This window comes from Salvelinus alpinus, chromosome 7 (genome assembly GCF_045679555.1).
Source record: "Salvelinus alpinus chromosome 7, SLU_Salpinus.1, whole genome shotgun sequence".
Taxonomy (NCBI): domain Eukaryota; kingdom Metazoa; phylum Chordata; class Actinopteri; order Salmoniformes; family Salmonidae; genus Salvelinus; species Salvelinus alpinus.
The window spans coordinates 20,062,554-20,081,891 of record NC_092092.1 but is presented as its reverse complement, the minus strand read 5'-3'; the positions used below and the strand labels follow the sequence as shown (position 1 = coordinate 20,081,891).

Genomic DNA, 19,338 nt, shown 5'->3' with positions numbered 1-19,338 from the left:
ACAGGAAGATATTTTACAAGGGGTGGATAGATGCTGGGCGAGTGATGCTGGGCGAGTGATGTAAAAGCATTAAAAGAGGAAAGCATGAAACGGGCGGGTGACCGAGAGAGAAAGTGGAAGAGAGACAAAGAGAAAGGGAGGAGAGTAGTAATGAAAAGGTCACAGAGAGAAGCAAAGAAGAAGAAGAGGCATGGTGTGGGGTGGCGTCTCTTACATGGGTTGGCGTGGTGATGACCAGGGGCAGAGTTTAAGAGCATCATGGCAGTGGCAGCATCTATGTCAGACTCTGGAAGAGGAGAGAACATGCATGGTGGTCAGTGGAATATCCTGAGCGCGCGCGTGTGTGTGTGTGTGTGTGTGTGTGTGTGTGTGTGTGTGTGTGTGTGTGTGTGTGTGTGTGTGTGTGTGGCCGGCTGGCAAGGGGGCTGTAGAGGGGTAAAGGAGGAGAGGATTCCTAGCTCTCTCCATACCACACTTCAGGGGCTCTAAATTATTTATAATCAACTAGAGTGGAGACTGAGTGCTCTGCTCTACACTCTATCAGCATCACCAGGGCCTCTGTAGTCAAGGTTACCAAACAAGAGGGTAGGGGAGAGAGAGAGAGCGTTAAAGTGAGAGACACCGAGACAGAGACACACACACACACACACACAGAGAGACAGAGAAAGAGAGAGAGACAGAAGTGGAGGATACAGATTAGAAGAATCTACCTTGAGGCATCTATGATTAGAAATCAAATAATGACTAAAATGACAGTTGAAGATGAGAGGATGGTGATGCTGAATGTTTTGCCGGCCAATGTTGCATGACAAAAATGTGTAGAGGCAACAACCATGTGAATTTGAAATCACATGCACTGGATCAAATCTAATACCAATCATATTTCTAGATCAGGGATGGGCAACAGGCAGCGGGCCCTCTTTTGAAGACCCACAAATCAATCCCACCCTCCCCATTCTTTTTTGTAGAATTGCAAAATGAGTTTTAAAATGGCTAAATCTTCTCAGCCCAATGGCAAAATGTGTAGAATTGCAGCAAACTTGCTTTAAAAACAGCAACATTTTCTTTACACCTCTTGGCAAAATGTGTAGCATTGTACAAAATGAACAAAAAAAGGCAGGAATCACCTTTGAGGGAGCAGTCCTGCAGGAAGTGGTGTCTGGGTGGTGAGGAGGCACTGGGTGGGGAGGCGGGCGGTGTGCAGAAGGTATGTGCTGCAGGGAAGTGCTGCTTCTTCAGGGCCTGGATCAGGTTGGGTCTGTACTCTGGGTCCACACACCACAGAGAACCCTTACCATTCACCTGAAAAAAACATCACATACTACATCACAAAGTACAGTAAGACTGACCCTGAGAGGTGTTCATTGGGGTACACCGTAGCAAAATGTTTCAAAACTGAACATTTCTTATTGGATAAATTCATATAGCATCTCACAGGTAGTATCAATAGATACTTTGGTAAAGTACTCATCATGACTAGGCTTACTAGATTTTCCACAGCAAACACCTAGAACTTTTTTGCCTGCGTGGCTGACTCTCACGGTAGTCTCTCTGTAGTCTGACTAGTGCTGGGCGATATGGCCAAAACAATATATCATGATACTCTCATTTTTGATGGTATGGCAGTATCTGACAGTATTTTATGTTTCTGAATAATAAAAAGTTCTAAATATGTTTTATGAGTATTGCATGACCCTAGGATATCAACAAATGAATTCTAAGTGGTTTTAACAGGCTTTCTCCATTCAGATTGTTTTATACTCCGCTAAACTAGGACAAACTTTTCATTTGTTTAGCACTGTATCAAAATATTGTTATAGACGATATTGTAAAAATCCATACCGGTATGTTGATCCATACCGTTATACCTTAAAATACAATAAAAATCACCCAGCCCTAAGTCTCACTGAGTCTCACTGTAGTCTTACAGGATTTTAGTGGCTTTAGCTGCCATAATGACTCATAATGCAGTCACCTGAGCATGTGATAAACAATCCAGACCCTGCTGGGTGAACTGCATGATGGGAGGAAAACAGTCAATAAACAATCCACACTGTCCTTAAATGATTTATTACAGGGTTGGACTGAGTTTAGCTTTTTATAGTGCTGTCCATGTGATTTGCCTTTGTAGAACCTCCCACTACAGTAGCCAGAGACATGTGAAGGCATTGTCATAACCAATGCAAGTTCATGAACTACCACTGAGACAACACGTCTCCATGGTGTTCTCACAAAAAAAACATCAATGTTTACGTGTGTGTGTGGTGGGGGGGGGGGTGTAAATGGTTCTCTCATTATGTATCTCTGGGGTTCTGTCCAGGAGGAGGAGGAAGGAGAGAGGAGGAGGGATATAACCTTGACTCAGATTACCAGCCGGCTCGCAGGCAGGAAGGAGGAAATGTCACCACGGCAACGCAAACCACCAGGCAGCGTGTGTCATCTGAAACCAGTGCTGCGCTCTCTCAGCAGACGGGTGGGCTCACACTGAGCCCCCAGCACACTGAACCCAGAGAGACTGTCTACATTGTGATGCACTGGGCAACAGTCCTGCTGCCGCTAAGCTCATTTCTACTTCTAACTGGCCTTCAGCCCCTCCTAGCAAACTAGTTTTTATCCAGCCACTCAGCCCATTGTAACAGTATAGTTATATTCTCTTTTTTCCCCGAGCTGAGCTTGAACCAGTCCAACACAACTACAGAAACAATGTCTCTTTCCTATGTATGCTCTACTTTCTCCCTCACTTCGTCCTTTCGTCCTTTCTCTACCCTTTCTTTCACAGACACTTGTCTCTCTCCCTCCCTCTGTGTTTGTGCAGGTCAGGTCTTCAGTCCTGGGCTTGTCCTCTGCCTGGCGCTACAGTTGCAGTGTGTGTCCACTGCCTGGTCGTGGCGCTACAGTTGCAGTGTGTGTGTGTGTGTGTGTGTGTGTGCGCCTGGTCGTGGCGCTACAGTTGCAGTGTGTGTGTGTGTGTGTGTGTGTGTGCGCCTGGTCGTGGCGCTACAGTTGCAGTGTGTGTCCACTGCCTGGTCGTGGCGCTACAGTTGCAGTGTGTGTGTGTGTGTGTGTGTGCGCGCCTGGTCGTGGCGCTACAGTTGCAGTGTGTGTGTGTGTGTGTGTGCGCCTGGTCGTGGCGCTACAGTTGCAGTGTGTGTGTGTGCGCGTGCGCGCGCCTGGTCGTGGCTCTACAGTTGCAGTGTTTGTGGTGCGTTGAGAGATAACTCCCCATCTTACTGCTGCGTTTGCATTTCCTCTGGAGGAGGGTCTATGACCTTGACTGGTATACACCGGCTCTCCCAGCCTTATCACAGCGAGGGGAGGCACACAGGGGGCCGCAGGCAGGGGGCCGCACTACACTGGCCCTGACACACACACGTCAGGGGGCCCTAGGGTGGGTTAAAACCCTGGCCCTGCCCATCAGCCATACAGAGAGCTGCAAATCCTATACAGGCACAGGTACACAGAGTGGAGGTGTACAGTTAACACTGTTAGTCAAACACTTTGAGCACATTGTCAATGTCACACTACTGCCACTACAGAATATCAGTGAAGAGCTCTAATGACTCTTCGTGGCACCTTTACACAACAAATCATCTCAATGGGGAAGGATACTTTGAGTTAATTTCAACCCCATAAGAAGACCTCTTCAAACCCACAATGTCAACATATCAATCTCACCCTGCAGTGTCAGCATGACAACTTTTAAATGGTTAAATAACATCTTAGTGTGACCCTTGTGAGAATCAAACCCAGGCACTGCCAGCTCCTTGCAAGGTAAACAAACAGTGTGTGTGTGTGTGTGTGTGTGTGTGTGTGTGTGTGTGTGTGTGTGTGTGTGTGTGTGTGCGCGCGCGCATGACCGTATAGTTCACTCACCTTTCCCAGGCTCCTCTCCACCTTGCGGAAGCACTTGTTGAGTGACAGGTTGTGTCTGACGCTGTTCTTCCAGCCGGTGGGGGCGGAGGAGAAGTAGGGGAAGTGCTGTAGGATCCAACCATAGATGTCCTTCACCGGCAGCCTCTTACTGGGGCTCTGCTCTATGGCCATGTAGATCAACAGAGAGAATGAGAAGGGAGGCTTGGACTTCAAAGAGTCCCTCTGCGACGAGGAGTAAGAGGATGAAGACGATGGGTTCTGAGGGGCCCCGGGGTCACCCTCGATGTCAAAGAGGGGGCTGGCGCTGGGTTGGGCCCCACCGGGCCCCCCTAGGGTAAAGTTCTGGAGCAGGTTCTCATGGAGCCAGTTGAGGTTGGTGAGCTCCTCATCCTCGGAGCCACCGGATCCCCGGTCCAGGCTGGTGGCCAATGGGCTGGCTGCGCCGCACTCCGCCTCCGGGAGAGTCCCCGCCCCCCCGCATAAGCCCCTAAGCCCCGCCCTCTCCTCCTGCATCCCCGGCGTTTCAGCTTTCTTATCCGGCGACATCCCGATGATTGGACCCATTAAACCAGGGAGGTCTGGAGAGGAGAGAAATGGTTAGAAAACAACTGCAGGATAGGACGCACTAGTGGAGGGGGCTACAGTACACAGAGACGGGATGCTACAGTACACAGAGACGGGATGCCACAGTACACAGAGACGGGATGCCACAGTACACAGAGACGGGATGCTACAGTACACAGAGACGGGATGCCACAGTACACAGAGACGGGATGCCACAGTACACAGAGAAAGTGGCTACACAGAGACGGTGGTTACATAGGCTAGAACCAGTGGCTTTAGGTGGCTACATAAAAACGGTGGTGGAAACATAGAACTTTCCTTCACACAGCGACACAGCAGTTAATCTTGATCCAAGATGGCGTAGCAGTCGGATGTGTCTTTGTCCTGTCTGTCCCGTGTAAATAGTATTCGTATTTTTCGTATACATTTCGTATATATTTTAATTTCACTTTCCATCTAGGAACTGAATATACATTCCTACATTCCGCCTCACCCAATGTGGTACGGACCTGCTATTTTTTTATACTTTAGAACCGTAACCCCAATCAGAAGCTAGCCAGATAACTAGCTACTAGCTAGTAGTCAGTTAGCCACTGCTGCGGTCTTCGCCCTTAACTCGGACACAGCCAGCTTCAATACCGGGCCAATACCTGCCAGTCTGCAAGCGCGATATCAACCCAGAGCATATAGGACTGCTTTTTCTCTACCACATCACCGGATTCCTGACGCAAGCTCTGGACAATTACACCGTATTATCACAGCTAGCTAGCTGCAACCGAGTGGCTACTACTGGCTAACACCTCTGTCCCGAAGCAAGCACCAGTTAGCCTTGAGCTAGCCTCGAGCTAGGCCCATCTGCCGGCTAGCCGAAGAGGTCTACCAGCGAATTCTTGGGCTACAATACCTCTTTTGCCAATTGGACTGGACCTTTTTTTGCCGACACAGAGCCCTGCCAATCCATCACAACTGGTCTAAATCAGCTACAAGCTAATTTAGCCATTTTTTTGCCGCTGCTAGTAGCTTTTACCTTCTGCACAGACACCAGCCCTGTTATTAGCCTGGATATTACTCACCAATTTACCAGCATCGGACTGTCTCTCGACAACAACGCCGGATTCCTGCCGTAATCCCTGAGCCACTACTTCTGATCCTCACAGCTAGCTTGCAGCTAGCGCAGTTAGCGCCACTGCCACGAAGCTAGCACCAGTTAGCAAACACAATTCTACAATTCACAACCTCTCTTTCGCCATTCGGCTTGGATTCTCTGTCGACACGACCACGTCTGAGCAGACCCCCTCCGTCTGAGCAGACCACCCCCGGGCTACTAACTTTAAACGCCGCGTGCTAGCTTAGTGGAGGCCTCCCTGCTCCATCTACGGCTGCCCCCTGGACACTATGATCACTTGGCTACATAGCTGATGCTTGCTTGACTGTCCATTAATTCACGGTACTCCATTCTGTTTATTTGTGTTTTATCTGTCGGCTCTGTGCTTTAACTCAGGATCTGTGTGTAGTTAATCCGACCCTCTCTGCCTAGTCGTCGCCATTTTTACCTGTTGTTGCTGTGTTAGACTAGCACCCTGTTATTGCTGCTGTTATCTTACCTGTTGTTTTAGCTAGCTCTCCCAATCAAGACCTGCAATCACTTTATGCCTTATTGTATGTCTCTCTCAAATATCAATATGCCTTGCATACTGTTGTTCAGGCTAGTTTTCATTATCATTGTTTTGGTTTGCAATGGACCCTGTAGTTCCACTCTCCGTACCTCTGATACCCCCTTTGTCCCACCCCCCACACATGCGGTGACCTCACCCATTGAGACCAGCATGTCCAGAGATACAACCTCTCTTATCATCACCCAGTGCCTGGGCTTGCCTCCGCTGTACCCGCGCCCCTCCATACCCCTGTCTGCACATTATGCCCAGAATCTATTCTACCACGCCCATAAATCTGCTCCTTTTATTCTTTGTCCCCAACGCTCTAGGCGACCAGTTTTGATAGCCTTTAGCCGCACCCTCATCCTACTACTCCTCTGTTCCTCGGGTGATGTGGAGGTAAACCCAGGCCCTGCATGTCCCCAGTCACCCTCATTTGTTGACTTCTGTGATCGAAAAAGCCTTGGCCTCATGCATGTCAACATCAGAAGCCTCCTCCCTAAGTTTGCCTTACTCACCGCTTTAGCACACTCTGCCAATCCTGATGTCCTTGCCGTGTCCGAATCCTGGCTTAGGAAGGCCACCAAAAATTCTGAGATTTCCATACCCAACTATAACACTTTCCGTCAAGATAGAACTGCCAAAGGGGGAGGAGTTGCAATCTACTGCAGAGATAGCCTGCAAAGTTCTGTCATACTTTCCAGGTCTATGCCCAAACAGTTCGAACTTCTAATTTTAAAAATTAATCTCTCCAGAAATAAGTCTCTCACTGTTGCCGCCTGCTACCGACCCCCCTCAGCTCCCAGCTGTGCCCTGGACACCATCTGTGAATTGATCGCTCCCCATCTAGCTTCAGAGTTTGTTCTGTTAGGTGACCTAAACTGGGATATGCTTAACACCCCGGCAGTCCTACAATCCAAGCTTGATGCCCTCAATCTCACACAAATCATCAAGGAACCCACCAGGTACAACCCTAAATCCGTAAACATGGGCACCCTAATAGACATTATCCTGACCAACCTGCCCTCCAAATACACCTCTGCTGTCTTCAATCAAGATCTCAGCGATCACTGCCTCATTGCCTGTATCCGCCACGGGTCCGCGGTCAAACGACCACCCCTCATCACTGTCAAACGCTCCCTAAAACACTTCTGCGAGCAGGCCTTTCTAATCGACCTGGCCCGGGTACCCTGGAAGGATATTGACCTCATCCCGTCAGTTGAGGATGCCTGGTCATTCTTTAAATGTTACTTCCTCACCATATTAGACAAGCATGCTCCGTTCAAAAAATGCAGAACCAAGAACAGATATAGCCCTTGGTTCACTCCAGACCTGACTGCCCTCGACCAGCACAAAAACATCCTGTGGCGAACTGCAATAGCATCGAAGAGCCCCCGCGATATGCAACTGTTCAGGGAAGTCAGGAACCAATACACGCAGTCAGTCAGGAAAGCAAAGGCCAGCTTTTTCAAGCAGAAATTCGCATCCTGTAGCTCTAACTCCAAAAAGTTCTGGGATACTGTAAAGTCCATGGAGAACAAGAGCACCTCCTCCCAGCTGCCCACTGCACTGAGGCTAGGTAACACGGTCACCACCGATAAATCCGTGATAATCGAAGACTTCAACAAGCATTTCTCAATGGCTGGCCATGCCTTCCTCCTGGCGACTCCAACCTTGGCCAACAGCCCCGCCCCCCCCGCTGCTACTCGCCCAAGCCTCCCCAGCTTCTCCTTTACCCAAATCCAGATAGCAGATGTTCTGAAAGAGCTGGAAAACCTGGACCCATACAAATCAGCTGGGCTTGACAATCTGGACCCCCTATTTCTGAAACTGTCCGCCGCCATTGTCGCACCCCCTATTACCAGCCTGTTCAACCTCTCCTTCGTATCATCTGAGATCCCCAAGGATTGGAAAGCTGCCGCGGTCATCCCCCTCTTCAAAGGGGGAGACACCCTGGACCCAAACTGTTACAGACCTATATCCATCCTGCCCTGCCTATCTAAGGTCTTCGAAAGCCAAGTCAACAAACAGATCACTGACCATCTCGAATCCCACCGTACCTTCTCCGCTGTGCAATCCGGTTTCCGAGCCGGTCACGGGTGCACCTCAGCCACGCTCAAGGTACTAAACGACATCATAACCGCCATCGATAAAAGACATTACTGTGCAGCCGTCTTCATCGACCTGGCCAAGGCTTTCGACTCTGTCAATCACCATATTCTTATCGGCAGACTCAGTAGCCTCGGTTTTTCTAATGACTGCCTTGCCTGGTTCACCAACTACTTTGCAGACAGAGTTCAGTGTGTCAAATCGGAGGGCATGTTGTCCGGTCCTCTGGCAGTCTCTATGGGGGTACCACAGGGTTCAATTCTCGGGCCGACTTTTCTCTGTATACATCAATGATGTTGCTCTTGCTGCGGGCGATTCCCTGATCCACCTCTACGCAGACGACACCATTCTATATACTTCCGGCCCTTCCTTGGACACTGTGCTATCTAACCTCCAAACGAGCTTCAATGCCATACAACACTCCTTCCGTGGCCTCCAACTGCTCTTAAACGCTAGTAAAACCAAATGCATGCTTTTCAACCGTTCGCTGCCTGCACCCGCACGCCCGACTAGCATCACCACCCTGGACGGTTCCGACCTAGAATATGTGGACATCTATAAGTACCTAGGTGTCTGGCTAGACTGCAAACTCTCCTTCCAGACTCATATCAAACATCTCCAATCCAAAATCAAATCAAGAATCGGCTTTCTATTCCGCAACAAAGCCTCCTTCACTCACGCCGCCAAACTTACCCTAGTAAAACTGACTATCCTACCGATCCTCGACTTCGGCGATGTCATCTACAAAATAGCTTCCAATACTCTACTCAGCAAACTGGATGCAGTTTATCACAGTGCCATTCGTTTTGTTACTAAAGCACCTTATACGACCCACCACTGCGACCTGTATGCCCTAGTCGGCTGGCCCTCGCTACATGTTCGTCGTCAGACCCACTGGCTCCAGGTCATCTACAAGGCTATGCTAGGTAAAGTGCCGCCTTATCTCAGTTCACTGGTCACGATGGCTACACCCACCCGCAGCACGCGCTCCAGCAGGTGTATCTCACTGATCATCCCTAAAGCTAAAACCTCATTTGGACGCCTTTCCTTCCAGTTCTCTGCTGCCTGCGACTGGAACGAATTGCAAAAATCTCTGAAGTTGGAGACTTTTATCTCCCTCAACAACTTTAAAAATCTGCTATCCGAGCAGCTAACCGATCGCTGCAGCTGTACATAGTCCATCTGTAAACTACCCACCCAATTTACCTACCTCACCCCCCATACTGCTTTTATTTATTTACTTTTCTGCTCTTTTGCACACCAGTATCTCTTCTTGCACATGATCATCTGATGATTTATCACTCGTGTTAATCTGCTAAATTGTAATTATTCGATTTATTGCCTACCTCATGCCTTTTGCACACATTGTATATAGATTCTCTTTTTTTCTACCATGTTATTGACTTGTTTATTGTTTACTCCATGTGTAACTCTGTGTTGTCTGTTCACACTGCTATGCTTTATCTTGGCCAGGTCGCAGTTGCAAATGAGAACTTGTTCTCAACTAGCCTACCTGGTTAAATAAAGGTGAAATAAAAAAATTAATAAAATGCTGGGGAATGAGGAGGGAGCTGCTTTCCCAACACCACTGGAAACGTGAAATAAATTGATGTGACACATTGAAATGATGTGCTCTTCCAAGCACTCAACGTGTTTGTCTAAGGTTGGCCTGAGGGCAAGCATGGTCAGGGTCAACCCCATCTGTCTGTCCTGCATGTCTCTGTCCCGCTCTCCCGCTCCTCTCCCACCAAATGGAGAGACTATCCCCTCTCCTCCTCCTTTCTGCCCCCTCTCCCACACAGGCTGATGGTAGAGACTATCCCCTGTCCTCCTCCTTTCTGCCCCCTCTCCCACGCAGGCTGATGGTAGAGACTATCCCCTCTCCTCCTTTCTGACCCCTCTCCCACACAGGCTGATAGTAGAGGCTATCCCCTGTCCTCCTCCTTTCTGACCCCTCTCCCACGCAGGCTGATGGTGGAGACTATCCTCCCCTCCTCTCTCCCTCTCCAGCCGAGAGCCTTTGAGGAGGACCTCTAAAGTGTGGGAGACGACTTCAGTCTCTCCAGACTGCTCACCTCTCCGCCCACCTCATCTCAGACCAGACCACCTGCTTGTTAGATGCCAATGAGCATGAAACCATCTGCAAAATCCTGTCCCGGCTAAAGGAGGAAGAGAGGAGGGCATCCTTCCTTCTTACACTGCCTTGAGTGGACAGCTCTCAAATAAAGAGCCACCTGCCCTGCAATCATCTAGCAGTCAAGACCATTACTTAGCTTAACTCAACCCACCTGATACCAGAGGGATTCAACTGCCTGTTCTCCTTCCACTATTCAAAAGCACTGAGGAATTCAGCCAAGTCAATATGAATATTGTTGATGAGCCCGGATAGCGATCATCTTCAGTAGGCCTGTCCTGAAAGACTCAGACCCTCTCCACCTCCCTCCACAGGAAATAGTCTCACATACTTTGGGCAGTCCTCCTCTGGAATGTTTGCACACATTTAGTAGCTACTTCTACTTCATAAAACCAGCGAAGAAATATAGGCTATATAGTCCAATTATGTCAATGCAGCTGCAGTAAATACTAACACAGATATGCTAGTGTGTAGAGCACTGCATGATGGTCAATGAGGCCAACCAAGAGCACAGCAGGCAGCCAGCAAGAGATATCACCCCTCTCCTCCCCCCTCCCTCTCATCCTCTCCCTGCTCACAACAAGCTTTAATCTATGTCCCCATTGTCACCATGACAACCCTGCTGCTGTCACTTCAATTAAGAGCAGAAATCCTCCCAACAAGAGAAAGAGAGTAAATGGGAAAATAAGTTATCCATCTAGGCTGGCCGTGTCTTGACTGTAGCCAACAACCTTACAGTCTGTAGGCCACCACCAAACGTCCCAGTATAGGCAGATTGTGGCTTGGGTTGTGCTGAGCTGATGCTGCTTGGGCTTGAGGTGGGACTGGGAATGGGTTGTGACTAGACTGGTGCTGGGCTCAGTGGTCTGGGTTATGTCTGGGCTGAGGCGGATGCTTGGGGTGGGTTGTGACTAGACTGGTGCTGGGCTCAGTGGTCTGGGTTATGTCTGGGCTGAGGCGGATGCTTGGGGTGGGTTGTGACTAGACTGGTGCTGGGCTCAGTGGTCTGGGTTATGTCTGGGCTGAGGCGGATGCTTGGGGTGGGTTGTGACTAGACTGGTGCTGGGCTCAGTGGTCTGGGTTATGTCTGGGCTGAGGCGGATGCTTGGGGTGGGTTGTGACTAGACTGGTGCTGGGCTCAGTGGTCTGGGTTATGTCTGGGCTGAGGCGGATGCTTGGGGTGGGTTGTGACTAGACTGGTGCTGGGCTCAGTGGTCTGGGTTATGTCTGGGCTGAGGCGGATGCTTGGGGTGGGTTGTGACTAGACTGGTGCTGGGCTCAGTGGTCTGGGTTATGTCTGGGCTGAGGCGGATGCTTGGGGTGGGTTGTGACTAGACTGGTGCTGGGCTCAGTGGTCTGGGTTATGTCTGGGCTGAGGCGGATGCTTGGGGTGGAGGTTAAGGGACACTGAGAAACAGAGGGGTGGAGGGCAGCTGCGGCCCATCCTTTCACTGTTGTTGTTTAAGAGGAATTGGGTCAAGCTCTGCTCTGGACTGAGAGAAAGCAGGAGAAAGAGGGGGAGACGGGAGAGGGAGGGCATAGAGTGGAAGAAGAAAGAGGAGGGAGCAGCCTCGGAGCGTAGCGATGGAGGGATGATAGGAGCAGAAAAGAGGTCAGGGATGTGATGTGCACCAGAAACCCCCTGCCACTCATCCCACCTCTAGGGTTGGCTAGTCAATGGAGAGAGAGGAGTAGAAGAGAGAGAGGGAAGGAGAAAAGAGAGAGGAGTAGAAGAGAGAGAGGGAAGGAGAAAAGAGAGAGGAGTAGAAGAGAGAGAGGGAAGGAGAAAAGAGAGAGGAGTAGGAGAGAGGGGGAAGGAGAAAAGAGAGAGGAGTAGGAGAGAGGGGGAAGGAGAAAAGAGAGAGGAGTAGGAGAGAGGGGGAAGGAGAAAAGAGAGAGTAGTAGGAGAGAGGGGGAAGGAGAAAAGAGAGAGTAGTAGGAGAGAGGGGGAAGGAGAAAAGAGAGAGTAGAAGGAGAGAGGGGGAAGGAGAAAAGAGAGAGTAGAAGGAGAGAGGGGGAAGGAGAAAAGAGAGAGTAGAAGAGAGAGGGGGAAGGAGAAAAGAGAGAGTAGAAGAGAGAGGGGGAAGGAGAAAAGAGAGAGTAGAAGAGAGAGGGGGAAGGAGAAAAGAGAGAGTAGAAGAGAGAGGGGGAAGGAGAAAAGAGAGAGTAGAAGAGAGAGGGGGAAGGAGAAAAGAGAGAGTAGAAGAGAGAGGGAAGGAGAAAAGAGAGAGTAGAAGAGAGAGGGAAGGAGAAAAGAGAGAGTAGAAGAGAGAGGGAAGGAGAAAAGAGTAGAAGAGGGAAGGAGAAAAGAGTAGAAGAGAGAGGGAAGGAGAAAAGAGTAGAAGAGAGAGGGAAGGAGAAAAGAGAGTAGGAGAGAGAGGGAAGGAGAAGAGAGAGAGGAGTAGAAGAGAGAGAGGGAAGGAGAAAAGAGAGAGGAGTAGGAGAGAGGGGGAAGGAGAAAAGAGAGAGTAGTAGGAGAGAGGGGGAAGGAGAAAAGAGAGAGTAGAAGAGAGAGGGGGAAGGAGAAAAGAGAGAGTAGAAGAGAGAGGGGGAAGGAGAAAAGAGAGAGTAGAAGAGAGAGAGGGTAGGAGAAAAGAGAGAGGAAGGAGAAAAGAGAGAGGAGTAGAAGAGAGAGAGGAAGGAGAAAAGAGAGAGGAGTAGAAGAGAGAGAGGAAGGAGAAAAGAGAGAGGAAGGAGAAAAGAGAGAGGAGTAGAAGAGAGAGAGGAAGGAGAAAAGAGAGAGGAGTAGAAGAGAGAGAGGAAGGAGAAAAGAGAGAGGAGTAGAAGAGGGGGAAGGAGAAAAGAGGGGAAAACAAGCAGCAAAGAGGCATAGAAACAGTAAATAAATAAATAAGTCAGATCTCCAGTAGCAGGCTAGCGGAGGATGAAGATGAATCATAACTCAGAGTAAAGTAGAGCAATCAGACATGTCAGACAGTGAGAGAACTGCCCGTTTGTGTTAAAGAGAATGAGCTCCACATACAGAACCACAACACAAATACATCCCCCGTATTTCCACATGGGAGGCTGGGTGCAACCCCTGGTCTGAATGAGGGAGAAAACATATAAAACCAGACCGACAGGTCTGTCGCCTCTGGAGTGGTGCCACACCTCTTAAAGTCATGCTCCAAAACGTTTCTATTATTTTAGTCGGTAGTTTTGAAAGTAGTGCTCACGAGCCAAAACAGGTTCCTGAAAATTTGGTCCCCAATTTCTTCTCTCTATAAATATGTTACAAATGTATAAGTGCTTAAGATACCGGACTGCATCTTTAATACAACACAAACATACCTGTAGTAACAGGCAGCACTTTATACTAGAGGACAAACTGCTCTAGCCTGAGTTCTGCCGATATGTATTGTATAGGGCTTGTAGGAACCAATCACAATTGTCTGCATTTATGCCACTTGTTATATTCGTCTACAACTATCCTATAATGTTGATCCAAGCTCAATAACCACTGTGTAGGTGCGTGTTTGTCTGGTTTCTAAGTGCGTATGAGACATTGGCATCACATAATAATGATCATTATTTGGCGGGTGCTTATATTTCTCCTATTTCACACACGTACATTTTTTATTTTACATTTATTTAACTAGGCAAGGCAGTTAAGAACAAATTCTTATTTTCAATGACGGCCTAGGAACAGTGGGTTAACTGTCTTGTTCAGGGGCAGAACGACAGATTTTTACCTTGTCAGCTCGGGGATTCGATCTTGCAACCTTTTCGTTTACATAGGGCTGGGCGATATGGCCAAACTATCATATCACGGTATTAACATTTTGAGACAGTATTTGATGTTTTTGAATAATATAAGTTCTCAATATGCTTCATGAGTAGTGCATGACCCTAGGGTGGCAACACATACATTCTAAATTATTTCAAATGGGTCTTTCTTCATTCTGAATGTTTTACACTATTAAATTCAACCCAAAATATTTTTCTGTATTTTCAGCAATGTCTGCATTTCCTGCACTCATTTGAGGTAATTTCCACACTGCCACATAGGGCTGCACAATATGGGCAAACAAACAATCTAGGCATTATTTTTTTACCAAATGTTTCAATTGCGATTGACATGCGATTTAGAGCAAAACACTTGGGTGAACTGTTGGAATCATGGAAATAGAATGATTATTCTAATTCTATAGTTATATAATACATAAGCATGTGTGAATTGGAAATATGTTTTTTTGCATATCCCAACTCCCCTTTAGACACCTTTAGAGAGTGGGGTCACGGCCAGGGTCAGGCATGATCAATGGCCACCCTGGAACAATTACGGTTAAGATCTCAAGGGCACACAGATTTTTCACCTTTTGGTTAATGGTCCAACTCCTAACCGATAGGCTACCGTCCGCCCTACATGGGCTTCTTAAAGCACATGTTAAAGTGTAGCAAAGAAAGCTTTGTGTGAAGGCTAGTTTGTGTTCAAACAGGTATGGCAGAGAGGTAATGTTTGGTGTAGCAACAGTGTGGGTGTGTCCTAGTGCAGGCAACCAGGTAGCTTCCCTTCCTTCCTTCCCTCTCTGACCAACAAACTTACCTTATCTATTGCACTTCTTACAGTACACTTGGCTGGCATAAACGGTGCATTCAGAAAGTATTCAGACCCCTTGACTTTTCCACATTTTGTTATGTTACAGCCTTATTCTAAAATTGATTAAATATTTGTTTTGCCTCAATCTACACACAATACCCCATAATAACAAAGCGAAAACAGGTTTATAATTTCTTTGCCAAAAAATAAAACAGAAATAACTTATTTACATAAGTATTCAGGCCCTTTGCTATGAGACTGAAAATTGAGCTCAGGTGAATCCTGTTTCCACTGATCATCCTTGAGATGTTTCTACATCTTGATTGGAGTCCAGCTGTGATCAATTCATTTGATTGAACATGATTTGGAAAGACACACACCTGTCTATATAAGGTTCCACAGTTGACATTGGATGTCAGAGCAAAAACAAGGCCATGAGGTCGAAGGAATTGTCTGTAGAGCCCCAAGACAGGATTGTTTAGAGGCACAGATCTAAGGAAGGGTACCAAAACATTTCTGCAGCATTGAAGGTCCCCAAATAACACAGTGGCTTCCATCATTTTTAAAATGGAAGAAGTTTGGAACCACCAAGACTCTTCCTAGAGCTTGCCCCCCAGGCCAAACTGAGTAATCGGGGGAGAAGGGCCTTGGTCAGGGAGGTGAACAAGAACCCGTTGGTCACTCTGACAGAGCTCTAGAGTTCCTCTGTGGAGATGGTAGAACCTTCCAGAAGAACAACCATCTTTGCAGCACTCCACCAATCAGGCCTTTATGGTAGAGTGGCCAGACAGAAGCCACTCCTCAGTAAAACACACATGGACAGCCTGCTTGGAGTTTGCCAAAAGGAAAATAAAAGACTCTCAGACCATAACAAGATTATCTGGTCTTATGAAACCAAGATTGTACTCTTTGGCACGGTGAAGCATGGTGGTGGCAGCATCATGCTGTGGGGAAGTTTTCAGCAGCAGGGACTGGGAGACTAGTCAATATCGAGGGAAAGATGAACAGAGCAAAGTACAGAGAGATCTTTGATGAAAACGGGGCAAAGGTTCACCTTCCAAAAGGACAACGACCCTAAGCACACAGCCAAGACAACGCAGGAGTGGCTTCGTGACAAGGTTCTGAATGTCCTCGAGTGGCCCAGCCAGAGCCCGAATTTGAACCCGATCAAACAGCTCTGGAGAGACCTGAAAATAGCTGTGCAGCGACACTCCCCATCCAACCTGACAGAGCTTGAGAGGATCTGCAGAGAAGAATGTGAGAAACTCCCCAAATACAGGTGTGCTCTATGGGGTATTGTGTAGATTGATGATGAAAAAAGAAAAATGTAATACGTTTTAGAATAAGTCTGTAACGTAACAAAATGTCAAGGGGTCTGAATACTCAAGGGGTCTGAATGCACTGTATCTGCAGCTACTATTTAACCATTAAAACCATGTTCTGCTCTGTTTATTGTTGTGCAGGTCTGGGGCAACAAACATGCTAGTCGAGGTTAATCACCAACCGACACACACAAAGACTCTCCTTCCCTCAACACCAACCCCCCCGCCACCTCTCTGCAGCACCACCACCGGCCCAGCATCCTTTAGATCACACACTCCACCAGCCACGCACATTTAAATATCAACAGAGTGTGTGTGTGTTAAAATGTGAGTGTGTAAAAAAAAAAAAAAAAGCAGACGAGCATCCATCTGAGGAGCACACAGGAAGTGCTTTTAGGCGATTAGCACGTTGCCGCTGCGCTGGATAGTGAATTATCATCGCTGTTATGATTATCGTCATTATCCTTGCTCTTATCAAAAAGGCATCAAAGCGAGAGGCGGCAAGGCGAGCGAGGGATGTGCTAGCTGGTTAATGGGCCACTTGTGTTTGTGAGTGGAGGGGTGGAGGAGTGGAGAGAGAGCTAATGAGAGAGATTAGCCTGTTGACTGTTAGCGCAATGCTAAGCAATCACTACCGGAGCAGCACCGGCCCGGGTGGTGGCCCATCGGCTCATCTGCAAGTTAAAACAACCCGCCTCTCCGTCGGGCCAGCCCGCCATCCATTCAAATTCATGACATGATTGTGGTAACAGACAAAACACGACAGGTACCGAAGCACATATTAGGCTATTTTCCCTTGCAAACTGATCTCTTTTATCCTTCTAATGCACTGATTTGAAGACACAAAACACCATATGGAGGCATTAGGTTAGTGGTGACTTAATCAATGACGTCTCTTCGGGCAGTTCTCCCTGTGTACAGAAGGATTGCAATAGTGGGTAGAGATGACAGACTACACCAGCTCAGGGTTAAGTTCATTAGGTCAGGCACACAGTAACAAAATGTTTGAAACTTTTCCCAAAGGAAAAAACTAAAAACAAACGGTTCTTATTAGACAAGTCCATATAGCCTGTCACTGTTTCAGTGCAACTTCAATGCCTTAGTAAAACAGAGCAGGTCATGAAGAACAGAAGAGGAGAGAGAGACCACATACCAGATGCCTATCTCCTGATCTGCAGTGTGGTTGCCGTGGCAGCAGGGCCTAGCTGTAAAGGGAAGTGATTGTATTCTAGGTGGTGATGGTGGCAGAGCGAGGCATGAGAAGAGAGGCTGATGTGGAGGGATCAATACACGCGTCGCTTAAAGTGCTGAGGCCAGCAGTCTAGCCCCATTCTCCTCAAACCTCCATCACAAAGAGGTGGCTAGGCTACAGTGACTGACTGGGAGAGAGAGATCAGCCCAGATGTCATTCTTTGAGAGTGCAGTAAAAGCATGAGACCCTACCTTACGAACAACAATTTTCAATGGCTCCACACCACAATTCAAATATTGCATTGATATCTAAACAACATGCCATTTTGAAGTTAATAGAGGTGGATAAAGGCACACACACCATCCCTCCCTCGCTCCTGCACCGAAACCACTGACTCAAACCTGTAACACCTCTGTAATAGATACACAAAGGTGTGTCACGATGCTTACGCATATATAACGACTAAGGTTGGTTAGATTACAACTGATACTTGTTACAGTGGGGGTTACTTTACAACCTGGTCTGTCTGATATCGGAACAAGGAGTAAGATATATGTTTCAACAAGTTTGCGTCTTACTTTATTGGTGAAACTGGTTTATATGGGTTTTTATTAAGTGTGTGTGGGTGCCTTGTCTGTCTGTCTGTAGTAAACACAGGTATCTCCACTGATGAGAAAGGACAGAAAGACACTAACCTAATGAGATAATAATTTTTTCAGAGGCCTCTGATAGACCTTTCAATGAGGTTTTAAACTCCTCTGACACCGAGATATACATGTGGGTCTAATCTGTGGTAGAGGTCAAAGCAAACGAGAGTTGAGTTGAGAAAAATAAGTTAGATTCGGCTTGGCATTCTCCTCATATAAAGGAGCAGTTGTTTTTGCTCTGGCGACATTTGGCAACCCCCACAGTATTCTAAACAGAGAACTGAGCAAGGGGGAAACCCTTCGGGCCTGGTGAGGAAGTTAATTTACAGAGACACACCAACTCACAGACAGACACCTCTATGGGACTGTGTGCTTGACCAGTGTAAGGAGTGGAGTTCCCTACTTGAGGGAGATTAGCTGTCTCACAGAAGGGTTATCTGGCTGTGTGTGTGGCTGCATGCGTCAGCTGAATGTACCCATTTCCACAACATGCACTGTCAGACAAAACAATGCCCACATAGCAGACATATGGGGAAATACAAAACCGTTGAAACCAAACAGAGTTGAGGATGAAAACAAAAAGATGTCAAAGAACAGCGATGAGTGATGAGCACCACAACACACACAGCAGCTGCAATGTTTCCTGTTTTCATTTAACTAGGCAAGTCAGTTAAGAACAAATTCTTATTTACAATGACGGCCTACCCCAGCCAAACCCTCCCCTAACCCGGACGACTCTGGGCCAATTGTGCGCCGCCCTATGGGACTCCCGATCACGGCCGGTTGTAATACAGCCCGGGATCAAACCAGAGTCTGTAGTGACGCCTCTAGCACTGAGATGCAGTGCCTTACACCACTGCGCCACTCGGGAGGCCAAGTCACCTGACTACCAGTCATATGAGTCCGACAGCTAATATCAGGTTGTGACGATAAACAGTGTCCTTTAGCTCACCGACTTAGATTAGTGGAGGGAGTGACACAGATAGCCTAACATAGGCCTATATAGAGGAAGACCAGGAAAGAGGACAAAGCGAGAGAGACAAAGAGATAATCAGACAGAGACAGATAGAGACACAGAGAGCTGAAATTCAGCTTGGCCCTTAAGACCCTGACAAATTTTTACAGATGCACAATTGAGAGCATCCTGTCGGGCTGTATCACCGCCTGGTACGGCAACTGGACCACCCGCAACTGCAGGGCTCTCCAGAGGGTGGTGCGGTCTGCCCAACACATTACCGGTAATAAAGCAAATAACGAAGGAAGAGTCGGACAAGTGAGGACATTTCGCCAGTCCCCACAAGG

The 19,338-nt window shown here is 47.8% G+C and overlaps 1 protein-coding gene across 3 annotated transcripts in view; it reads right to left on the bottom strand.

Moving 5' to 3' along the window:
- LOC139580545 (forkhead box protein N2-like) overlaps positions 1-19,338 on the bottom strand; it is a 38,786-nt gene that overhangs the window by 4,305 nt on the left and 15,143 nt on the right. For 2 of the 3 annotated variants that reach the window (XM_071409355.1, XM_071409356.1), the window contains exons 2-4: positions 3,874-4,451; positions 1,128-1,302; positions 215-286 (exon numbers count right to left, since the gene is read on the bottom strand). In XM_071409355.1, coding sequence (XP_071265456.1) covers positions 215-286; positions 1,128-1,302; positions 3,874-4,437 — 811 coding nt within the window. In that variant the 5' untranslated portion in view covers positions 4,438-4,451. Of the gene's footprint in view, positions 1-214; positions 287-1,127; positions 1,303-3,873; positions 4,452-19,338 lie in introns of those variants that run through there. The other variant, XM_071409354.1, reaches the window with a different exon arrangement.